At 42.9% G+C, this 12,484-nt stretch overlaps 1 protein-coding gene across 2 annotated transcripts in view; it reads right to left on the reverse strand.

Moving 5' to 3' along the window:
- DGAT2 (diacylglycerol O-acyltransferase 2) overlaps positions 1-12,484 on the reverse strand; it is a 48,016-nt gene that overhangs the window by 15,107 nt on the left and 20,425 nt on the right. For both annotated transcript variants that reach the window (XM_087937834.1, XM_087937835.1), the window contains 2 exons: positions 6,611-6,718; positions 4,664-4,734 (listed from right to left, as the gene is read on the reverse strand). In XM_087937834.1, the coding sequence (XP_087793960.1) occupies positions 4,664-4,734; positions 6,611-6,718 (179 nt within the window). The remainder of the gene's footprint in view (positions 1-4,663; positions 4,735-6,610; positions 6,719-12,484) is intronic.

Below are 12,484 nucleotides of genomic sequence, written 5' to 3' on the forward strand. Positions count from 1 at the left end.
GGAACACCAGGGAACTACCAGAGGGCTGGAAAAGAACCGATGTGGTTTCCATCTTCAAAAAAAGGAAAAATAAGCAGATCCAGAAAATTGCAGGCCAATGAGCCTGAAATCAATACCTAGGAAGATCCAGGGAATCAGATGTACGAACACCTGGAAGCAAGCAACGTCACAGCCGGAAGCCAACATGGGTTTGTCAAAAACAGATCATGCCAAACCAATCTTATTTCATTCTTGGACAAAGTGACAAAATTAGTGGACCAGTGAAATGCTGTGGACCTAGTATAACTGGATTCCAGTAAGGCATTTGACAATGTAGACCACAACCTATTTCTTGGTAAGAAGGCTTACGGAAGAGGTGGGATTCAGCCAGTTTGGACCAGTTTGGGCGAACCGGATGTTAAATTTACATCTGGTTCACCGAACTGGTAGTTGAACCCACCGGCTGGCCCCACCTGCACTGCCTGACCCCTCCCAGGAGTCTCCACGTGGTCCGTTTTGGATACCGTAGGCTCTGGGAGTATGAAAAACAGGCCTTCTGGAAGTCCAGAAACGGGCCTGTTTCCAGATTCCAGAGGGCCTCCGGACCCCAGGGAGGCCATTTTGGCTCTCCCAGAGGCCTGGGGGAAGCCTCCGGACCCTGGAGAAGGCAAAAAATGGTCCTCCCAGGGCCACTGGTGGAACGAATCCACCAGTTGGATTCGTTCTGGTAGGCCACTCCCACTAGGGCCATGTCCACCCAGCAACCGGGCAGCGAACCGGTGGCTGAGTTTTTTGAATCCCACCCCTGGCTTGCAGGAATTGGGTACATCTACTTTAATGAAAAGAAGGACCAGGGTTGACTTGATAGCGGTGTTCCGATATCTCAGGGGCTGCCACAAAGACGAGAGGGTCAAGCTATTCTCCAAAGCCCCTGAGGGCAGGACAAGAAGCAACCGAGGGAAATTAACTAAGGAAATATTCAATGTAGAACTAATGAGAAATTTCCTGAAGTGAGAACAATTTACCACAGGAAGAGTTTGCTTGAATCATTGGAGGTTTTCAAGTAAAGATTGGACAACCGTTTGACCAGACTGGTATAAGGTCTCCTGAACTGAGCAGGGCGGTTGGATTAGAAGACCTCCTCATGATAGGCAGCATCACCACCAGTTGGATTCGCAACTGGCTGATCAACCACACTCAACATGGAGTCCTCAATGGAACTACACGGAAGGAAGTATGCAGTAGAGCACCGCATGGCTCTGTCTTAGGTCCAGTACTCTTCAATATCTTAATCAATAATTTAAATACGGGGTGTCATGCCCCTGTTGGAATCTGATTCTGAGGGGGAGATTGAGCAGGTGACAGGGAGTGGGAGTGTGGCTCCAGTGGCTGGGGAGGAAACTGGGGAAGGGCACAGGCCGGCTGGGCATTCAGAGGAAGACCCAGGCTCACCTCCTTCTTCATCCTAGGGCACGCAGGGAGGAATGGATAAGGGAGCAACGTGGGTTACGGGGGAGAAAAAGGCCCCGATTCCCTTCATTGGCTGCAGCTGAGGAAACAGGATAAAGAAGGTGTTTGTGCACAGCTCCTTGCTAGAAGCAAAGCATGCATTATCTTTGCTTGTCAAGTCCTATCTGGGTTCTGGTGTCCTCCCAACTGTATGTTTCGTTATGTTTTGAGTTCTGCAATTCCTTATCCAGCCCTGCCTCGTTAATTGCTGCAGCGTGGTTTGTGTTGGTTTTTATTTATAATTTATAGGTACTTTGGGGTTCGCACTGAATTTCTTCCCTTTAAAGACTGTTCTTGGGAGGGTTTTTTCTCCAGCCGATGATAACTGGACATTGGGGGCCAAGTTGGAGGTATTAAAGGGACTTTACCTACTTTTGTGACTTGGTTGCTTTTGTGCCATGCCCCGGGTCATCACAAGGGGATAGAAAGGGAATTCATCAAATTTGCAGGTGGCACCAAGCTCGCAGGAACGGCCAACACTCCAGAAGAAAGGCTCAAGATACCGAAGGATCTTAACAGATTTGAACAGATTTGAACTATCTAACAAAATGCAATTCAGTGATGAGAAAAGTAACGTTCTACATTTAAGGAAGAAAAAATAGATGCGCATCTACAGAATAGGTGATGCCTGGCTCGATAGCGGTAACTGGGAGAGGGACAAGCACTTGAATAGGAGCCAGCAGTGTGCTGCAGCTGCCAAAAAAGCCAACACAATCCTAGGCTACATTAACAGAGGGATAGAATTAAGATTACGGGAAGCGTTGATACCGCTTTATAATGTAAAGACCACCCTTGGAATATTGTATCCAGTTTTGGTCACTACAATATAAAAAAGATGTTGAGACTCTGGAAAGAGTGCAGAGAAAAGCAATGAAGATGATTAGGGGACCAGAGGTGAAAACATATGAAGAATGGTTGCAGGAATTGGGTATGTCTAGTTTAATGAAAAGAAGGACTAAGGGTGACATGATAGCAGCCTTCCAATATCTCAGGGGCTGCCAAAAAGAACAGGGGGTTAACCTATTCTCTGTAATACCTGAAGGATCTCGACAGATGAACACTGGGCCCCATCTAAGAAAATTCAATTCACTGGTGAGGAAAGTAAGGTTTTACACTTAGGCAAGAAAAAACAAATATACAGGTATAGAGTAGGTGGTTCCTGGCTCAACAGTAATAACCGTGATTTCATTTCCTCTGTGAACTTGTAAGAAGTAACACAGTAGGGACAAGTCCAGCATTAGATGTCCATCAAATGCAGAGTTTTTCAGCCCGATATCACTCCAAATATTTGTCATATAAGGAATGGACTGCAAAGAGCTTCCCAGGGTTGGAATGAAAAATGAAAAAGCTGTAGCAGCTCTCATCCTATTTTTTTTGCACATCAATCACAAGGATGCGACACTATTTTGCACAATCTCCAGAAAAACACGAACAAATTCTGGCTCAACCAGTTTGGAAATTAAGGTCAAAGTTGGGAGGAGCAGACAAAGAGAAAGTCGAGCCAGATTTGAGCAAGATGTTTGAAGATAAGGTGCTGGATAAAAAAGCATTAAAGCGCTGTTTCTCAACCTTGCTATTTGAAGAGGCTGTGGACTTCAGCTCCCAGAATTCTCCAGCCAGCATGAAGTCCACAAACTTTTAGGAACTATAAATTGACAATATCGACAGCATATAAAGAGAATCTACACAAGATGTTTTATAGATGGCACTTAGCTCCAGCAAAATTAGCAAAAATGTTTAAAGGTAAATCAATTAAATGTTGGAAATGTCATCAAATACCCGGAACATATTACCATATGTGGTGGACTTGTACAGAAGCTAAAATGTATTGGACTAAAATACACACGATTGGAAAAAATAATTAAACAACATATAGATTTTAAGCCTGAAATATTCCTACTAGGAATAGTACCAGAAGGTTATAGTATAGAAAAGAGCTACTTAATTACACATGTTTTAACAGCAGCTAGAATTGTATTTTTCCAAAACTGAAAGAGCGATAAGATATCGATAGAGGGAAAAATAATTGAAAAAATATTTGAATGTGCAGAAATGAACAGACAGACATTAGAAATGAAAGAAAAAGAAAAATCTGAATATTATATGCTATGGGATTTATCAATGGATAGAAAATAGAAGGGATTAGATATATTCATAGAGCAGTAAGAGAAAACTAATGTAATGGACATATTGGATCTCATTTATACTACATACAAGGGATTGTGATTATTGTTATATTGTTAAGTTGGATAAGAATATTCTTAATAATGGTTAAGTAGTTGAAATATCTACCTAATCGACGCACAATTGAAATGGAATGGATTTATTGTATATACAATTTTTAAAAAAAAAATATTACAAAAAAAAGTCCATAACTTCTTCAAATTGCCAAGATTGCAAAACACTACCATAGATCTCATTTGGTAGACCAGCTGAGTTGGTTGACGCAATGTCGACCCCTCTGGCCATCCTGTAGAAGTGACCGGTGAAACACAGCAGCGCCCGTGCCTGGAGGACCTCCTCCATATTGGCCCACTCGGGAAGTGTAATTAATAGTTCGGCCATCTCATTCATTACACCCCAAACTTTCTTAACCTACGTGGGCACAGGAGCACGACACATGCTACAGGTGGTCCTCGACTTGCGACCGTTTATGTAATGGATGTTCAAAGTTACAACAGCGCTGAAAAAAGTGACTTGCAACCCGTCCTCACACTTACGACTATCAAAGTATTCCCCATGGTCACAGGATTGAAATTCAGGTGCTTGGCAACCGGCCTGTATTTAGGACGGTTGGAGCATTCCGGGGTGTTACGTGACTGCCGTTTATGGCCTTCCCAGAGGCTTTCAATAAAGTCAATGGCACAAGCGAGATTCACTTAACAACCGTGGCCAAAAAGGGTCCTAATATCGGCCACGGCTCACTTAATGACCTTGCTGCTTTGCTACGGGTTTCAGTCCCAATTCTGGTCATAAGTCAAGGACTTCCTGTGAAAGTATCATTTTTAATCTTTTTTAAGATTGTAAGCCAGCCAAGACCTATTCTGTGGTAAGATGGGTGGCCAAGAAATTCTACAAATACATTAAAAAAATAAATAAATTTAAAAAAAAAACCAAAGCATTTTAACGCTTCATTGAAGTCATCTCTGATAGAGACATCCCAACAGCAACTCACTCGGATTGGAAAGTAATCTCGGAAGTATCTCCAAATGGCCCAGTTTCTAATCCACTGAGATCTTCTTCCAGCTTTGAAAAAAAAAATATAAGAGAAAAGATTGAGAGATGAGGATATATAAACAAGGAAAGTGCAGCCAAATGCCATATATTGGTGAAGCTAATTTAGTTAACCATGATGCTCAAATCTATCTATATAAGAGCGAAAGACCCCTCATGCATCGTCCCAAAATCTCCTGAACCGTAAAGCCTACAAACGTGAAATTTGGCCCGTAGGTTCCTCTCGGCTTCTAGGGGCTCACTAAGAAAGGATTTTTCGAAATGACCATCAAAGCATTAGCATTTCCTATATTATTATTATTAACGTGCTCTGATGCTAAAGAGTTCTACTCCCACTCCCCAGCTGAAAAGAAATCTGCTCCAAATGCAAAACACATGCAGAGGAGTTTGTTTCAGTTTCACAGCAGCACCAAGCAGCTTTAGTACAGAACAGTTGATCTAAGCCACGCCCAGGCTCCTTGCTGTCTCCTCCTTGTTCACACAGCAAATACTGTTTCAGTTTCCAAACAGCACTCAACTCTCACATACTGACAGGACACTAGCCAGATGCTGGTAGGCAGAGGCAGAATTTTTCCCCTTTTATTTTCCTCCCCCAAAACTAAGTCCAACCACATAGTTTCATAGTGAAGCATGGGTATTGAATTGAATTATTTATTGCCATTGTACGTATATACACAGTATACATACAACGAAATTCACATAACACCCAGAGACCAGACTCAACAGGCACACACACACAACACCTCCCCAACCACCAAAATTCCCCACCCCTTAAAAACACATGAGCATTCACACAACAAACCAAGTAATCCTGTCCAGCACTGGTGGTCACTGATGGTGTTCCTTAAATTCATTGTTAAGTGCAATTATAGCTCTGGGAAAACGTGTGGTCCGAGTTTTAATTGTTCTGTATCTTCTGCCAGAAGGCAACAGCCTTCACCAAGATTGTAAGCAGGATGGGAATCCAGCTAGTTGGAAAATATGCACGCCAAGGCACAAGCCTGAAAAAGCCATATTTGGCCTTCAATTTATATCTGGGGAAAAAAATCATTTCTTCTCATCAATTTCTACCCTGCATCTGAAGATACAAAATGCAGAATAACTCTGGGAGTTGAAGGTCTTAAAGGTGCCTAGATTGACTGCAATTTATAACATTTTTTAGTGGAAAACCGGTGTTGACTTCGGCTTTCTGAAAAAAAAAAAAACACACAGGGAACAACGGGCTTCCTTAAAGACTGCCGCAAAAAGGTGGCAAAATCTGGCACAGTAATATGATGTCCCACTTAATGACCATCACAGGTTAGGACTGTGGTTCAATTAGGGTCCTACGTTGAGGACTACCTCCACAACTCTCCTAAAGAAGGGAGAAAAAAAAGCCCTTCTCAGATTTTTTCTTTTTTTAAATTGCAAAATTGTATTCCTTACTGTCAGCTCCGCCTGGTTCGGCTTGGCGCCTCACAGGCATCTCGCCATCAAACGTTGGAAGGAAGGATGAAAGGGCGGGAAAGCTTTGTGGCTATGTGATAGGAAATTGGGAGGGGGAAGGACAGGTGAGATAGGACCAGAGCTGTTGAATCCTGTTTGTATCACCAACCTATGACCAGGTACTTTGAGAAATATACGGATTGTCCTCCAACCTACCCGAAAAATTCTCAAAATATCTTGGTGAGCTCCGGTTGGCTGGAAACGGACACATCGTGGCACGGCGGGATGGACTGTGGCCCAACCTACACCTTATTTTTGTTATCTAGTAAACGTGGAAGATTTCAGAGCTAGCCTGGTTTTACTGCAACCAACGTCCTTAGTAAAAGAACCCTTTGATTTAACCACGTGGAGTCGAGGGTCTTTCTTTCCTAAGGGATTGGATTGGGGCAGGCCTGACACTTACCCTTGCTCGGAGTGTTCCAGTCGAAGGCGTACCACACTAAGTATAGAACTGCTATAATCCAACAGTCTGTGCAGAGTATATATAGTAGGATAATGGTGCATATAATACCTGGAGGAAAAGAGAAGAGAAGAGAACATTAATCCAGGTTGGAAATTATTTCCTATTTCATGGATTTCCCTCAAAGGAAAACGAAGTGTCAGGTTGGAGGAGTCGAAAGTTCTCAGCAACGCTTCTGTCTTCCAAAGAGAATTTTCCAGAAACCCAAAGCTGCGGTGAGTTCTAATCCCACCTTAGAAAAATTGCTGATCCAGGTGGTCCTTGACTTATGACCACAAACTGAGCCACAAAATTATGTGGTTAGGAATTGTGAAATGAATTTTGCCCCGTTTTACGTCTTTTCCTGCCAGCGTTAAGGGAATCCCTGCAGCTGAGTTAGTCACATGGTTGTTAAGGGAATCTGGCTTCCCCAATGACTTGGCTGGTGAGAAGGTTGCAAAATGGGGACACTGCAACCGTCACAAATAGAAGTCGGTTGCCGAGTGTCTGAATTTTGATCACATGACCCTGGGGATGCTGCAGTGATTGTTAATGTGAACTGTTTTTCATACTTACGACCGTTGCAGCACACACCCCCGGTCACGTGATCAATAGGCAAACACTTGGTTGCTGACTCGTATTTATGACGGTCGCAGTGTCCCGGGGTCACGTGATTCCCCTTTGGCATCCTTCCGACAAGCAAAGTCAATGGGGAAACAAACCCAATTCGATTAACAAACCATGGGACTCACTTAACAAGTAAAGTGACTCACTTAACAACTCTGGCAAGAAAGGTCGTAAAAAATAGAGCAAAACTACCTTAACAAATGTCCCGCTTCAGAAAAGCCATTTTTTTCCCCCTTGGAAGCTTCGAGGCTGCCACATTTAGTACCTGGGAATTTGGGAGGGGGGATTTCTTAGTGAGACTCAACAACACTCTTTTTCAGAGAGTCAAGGACATGTTGCCCGGCACCTGGAGGGGAGAGCATCTGGTCGAAGGTCTCCAGTTGGAATGAAGATTTGATTGGGCCATGTGAATGGGCTAACGAACGCAGGGAATGGATCTTTGGATTTCTCTCGGGGGAGGGAAAACCCAGAGCTAACAATTCTGGCAAGAAACGTGGTAAAAAAAAAACAAACGGGGCAAAACTGCCTTAACCAATGTCTCGCTTCACGACTGAAATGGCTGGGCTCCATTGTGGATGTAAGTCGAGGTCTTACATCCGTTAAGGAATCAATCCTCTCGGCTGAACCCTGTCCTAAAGGAACAATAAATGTGCCACACACAGCTGAGGGCAAGGAAAATGATCCCAACCGCCCACTGGCAAGCTAGGAAGCCTCCCCACCTGGGGAAAAGGTAAGACTAAACGATCCTGTAATTAAAAAGCTACCTGAGCTGCAACGGGGAGGAATTTATTAACTGCACTTTGCATGTATTTATTAATTGCACTTTGTCCCGGGGGGTGGTGGAGGGGGGTGAGGAGGGAATAACCCTTGTAGGAATAAACATGTTTACTAGCCCAGAGATTCTGAGGCTGGCACTGAATGAAGACTGGCAGAGCTAGGGGTGCCAGTTTGGTCAAAGGGAGGCTCTTTGGGAAAGGGGTTTTGAATACAGGGAGGTAGGCCTCGACTTACAACCGTTCATTTAGCAGCGGTTCAAAATTACAACAGCACTGAGGAAAAAGTGACAGGGGGCTGAAAAGAGCAACCAAGTTGATTAAAGGCCTGGAGATGATCTGAAAGTTCCCTCTTCTTCTTTTCTTTTCTGTTCTACATTCTATTCTATTCTATTCTACATGCTATTCTATTTTTTTAATTTAGTCAATTTTATTTAGTTTTCAAAATTTAAAAACATAAAATAAAACCTTATACATCATCATGTCAGCGTCAAGGCATCTTTTACATTTCCTTATCACCTTTCTATATACGCATTTCTTTCATTAGACAATTTCAACTTAATATATAAATAACTATAGATAGATATGAAAATAGATAGAAGTATTTACATAGTTTCCTATTCTTTACCTAATTGCCATTTTGATTTTTTATTCTTAAACCATTCATACCAGGCACTCCAGACATTATAATATATCGACTCTTCTTTGTCTCTTAATTTCATTTTTAGTCTTAATTTCATTGTAGTTATTCTACATCCTATTCTACATCCTATTCTGTATTCTATTCTATTCTATTCTATTCTATTCCATTCCATTCCATTCCATTCCACTCCATTCTCTATTCTATTCTATTCTCTCTTTTCTTCTCTTCTCTTCTATTCTCTATTCTATTCCATTCCATTCTATTCATTCTATTCATTCTATTCTATTCTATTCTATTCTATTCTATTCTATTCTCTATTCTGTTCTCTGTTCCATTCCATTCCATTCTCATTCCATTCTCTATTCTATTCTATTCTATTCTATTCTATTCTATTCTATCATCTATTTCTATTCTGTTCTCTGTTCTCTATTCCATTCCATTCTATTCTCTATTCTATTCTCTATTCTCGATTCGATGATTCAATTTTGATTTTCTATTCTATTCTATTCTATTCTATTCTATTCTATTCTATTCTATTCTATTCTCTATTTCATTCCATTCCATTCCATTCTATTCTATTCTATTCTCTATTCCATTCCATTCCATTCTATTCTCTATTGTATTCTCTATTCTCTATTCGATTCGATTTGATTTTCTATTCTATTCTATTCTATTCTCTATTTCATTCCATTCCATTCCATTCGATTCCATTCCATTCCATTCCACTCCACTCCACTCCATTCTTTTCTATTCTATTCTATTCTATTCTATTCTATTCTATTCTATTCTATTCTCTATTCCATTCCATTCCATTCTTATGGATATTAAAACATATGAAAAATGGTTGCAGGATTTGGGTTTGGCCAGTCTGCAGAAAAGGACTAGGTGGGGACATGACAGCAGCCTTCCAGTATTTGAGGGGTCAATTTATTTTCCAAAGCACCTGAAAGCAAAACAAGAAACAATGGATGGAAACTAATCCAGGGGAGAAGCAACCTGGAATTGAGGAGGAATTTCCTAACAGTGAGGACAGTTAACCAGTGGAACAGAAGTTGCCTTTCGTAATCATAGGCACTTCATCACTGGAGGTTTTTAAGAAGAGACTGGACAGTCACTTATCTGAAAGGGTCTAGGTTCTCCTGCTTGAGCAGGGGGCTCGACTAGAAGACCTTCAAGGTCCCTTCTGATTGATTGATTGATTGATTGATTGATTGATTGATTGATTGATTGAAATGGCATTCACATAATCCTGGGACAATGTGACCATTGTAAATACATAGTAATTGCCAAGGGCTTGACTTTTGATCACGTGATGTTTTAAGTGCGAGGACCAGTGGGAAGTCACAGTGGGCCGTTGCAACTTCGAACAGTCGCAAAACAAATATGTCATAAGTCAAGGACCACCTGAATCCAAGTGTAATTTGGGACAGATTTGGGCAAGGGAATCTGGAGGGCACCCCTGGAGCTTCAAATGTGTCCCCTTCTTCAAACTACCTTCCCAGATCAAATAAAAGGTTCCAAGCTTTTGTACAACAAAAAGAGTTAAATGTTTTTGCGAACATCACAGCCAGAAAATACCCTGAGCAGGTTGTCATAAACCTGCAAATCATTACAGCTGCATCTTGGCACATAATTTTACTTTAACCAGTTTAGAAATCTGGAGACATTTCCTGATGGGGAGAACAATTAACCAGTGGAACAACTTGTCTCCAGAAATTGTCTTTGCTTCATCACTGGATGTTTTTAAGAAGAGATTAGTCAACTATTTGTCTGAAATAGTGTAGGGTATACTGCTTGGGCAGGGGGTTAGACTAGAAGACCTCCGAGGTGCCTCCCCACTCTGTTATTCTGTCATTTTGTCCTTTTCAACCCAGTTTGGTCAACCTGGGTTGAGAAATGCCATCTCCCACACAGGCAAGGAACATAGAACATGGAAGGATCGGGAGGGAGGACAGAGGTCATCTAATCCATCCCACTCCCACCCCAGAAATCTATTTCCATCACGAAATCAATTTGATGCTGGTTCAGTTTAGATATAGCCACGGTTAAAAGCTTCAGGGACAGAAGATGCTGAACTACAATTCCCAGCATGCCTGCCCCACCCCCGTTCACCATATTGGCTGAGGTTGCTGGCGATTGAAGCTTTTTTAAAGAAGAGATCGGACAGCCATTTGTTCAGATCGGTACATAGCTGTGATGGCAAACCTACGGCACGCGTGCCACAGGTGGCAAGCAGAGCCATTTGTGCCGGCATGCGAGCTGCAGGCAAACTTACTGCACTGCGCATGCGCGAGCCTCACAGCTGATTTTCAGCCAGTTTGAGGTTTTTTTAGGCCTCCCAGAGGCTTCAGGAAGGCTTCTACAGGCTTTTCAGGACGAAAACTAGGCCCATTTCATCACTTCCTGTTTTTCCGGAAATACCGGAAGTGACGAAACAGGCCTATTTTTTCATCCTGAAAAGCCTGCAGAAGCCTTCCTGAAGCCTCTGAGAGGCCGAAAACGGCCTCAAACTGGCCGAAAATCAGCTGTGAGGCACAGTGCAGATAAGGGGGTGGCAGGGGTGGGTGAGGATTGCACGTGCATGCGTAGGGTGCATTGCCTTCTGGGTGCTGGCACACAAGTGCGCGCACCATTTTTGGCACAGGAGCCCCAAAAGGTTAGCCACCACTGGTATATAGGGTCTCCTGCTTGGGCAGGGGGTTGGCTAGAAGACCTTTGAGGTCCCCTTCCAACCCCGTTATACTGATCCTTTGGGCCATGCCATGTTCTAATAAGATGGCATGAGAGCTCAATATCCCCGGCTGCCTTCCATGGTTTGAGAAATGCCACGTTATTTATTTAACAATCTTCTCTGCCAAGGGGTTTTGGTTGCCCAAGTAAAGAGAAACACATTCTGGGTCATTTTACCAAGGATAGGGCAGCTTAAACTGGCCAAAAGAAAGGGTGGCATTAACAAATAATTTCCCCCGCCCACAAAAAAAATATTGTTGCACTTCAACTCCCAGAATTCTCCAGGCAAAGATCACACGAGCTGGGAATTATAGCACAAGCACCTTGTTTAAAAAAATAAAAATAAAGGAAAATGACTCACTATTAAGCAATTTTTTTCGGATGTGGCCCAGGAATTTTGTGAGTGGTGGTGGGGGGTTTGTCTAGGCACAGCAATCTAGACGCTCCCCTTATTCACAGACCCTGCACCTAGGTGCAATTCACAAAGTCGGCCAGGTAAATAAACCACAACTGGAATGGAACAGCTTTCCCTTGGAAGTTGTGGGAGCTTCATCCCTGGAAGCTTTCATAGAAGAGACTGGACGGCCATTTGTCAGAAATGGTGTAGGGTCTCCTGCTTGGGTGGGAGGGGGTTGGACTAGATGACCTACAAGATCCCTTCTGAATCTGATTACGTGTTTTCTCTAAAGTATTTATCTACAGGCAATCTTCCGCTCAGCGGCCACAATTGGGGCCCGCGTTTTCTGTTGTTAAGCGAGAGCTTTGTTAAGTGGCCCCTCTTTTAACGACCTTTCTTGCCACGTTGTTAAGTGAATCACTGCGGTTGATAAGGGAGCAACGTGGTTGTTAAGTGAATCGGGCTTCCCCGCGGACTTGGCTCCTCAGAAGGTCGCAAAAGGGGATCACTGAGACTGTCATAAACACGAGGCAGCTGCCAAGCATCCAAATTTTGATCCCGTGACCACGAGGGATGCTGCAACGGTTGTTAAGCCCCTTTTCCAGGGCCGTTCAAACGGTCACTAAATGAATAGCTGTCAAGTCGAGGACTAATTCCAGGCTCAATTG

Source organism: Pseudonaja textilis, chromosome 7 (assembly GCF_049901715.1).
Source record: "Pseudonaja textilis isolate UNSWEBS1 chromosome 7, rPseTex1.2, whole genome shotgun sequence".
NCBI lineage: Eukaryota > Metazoa > Chordata > Lepidosauria > Squamata > Elapidae > Pseudonaja > Pseudonaja textilis.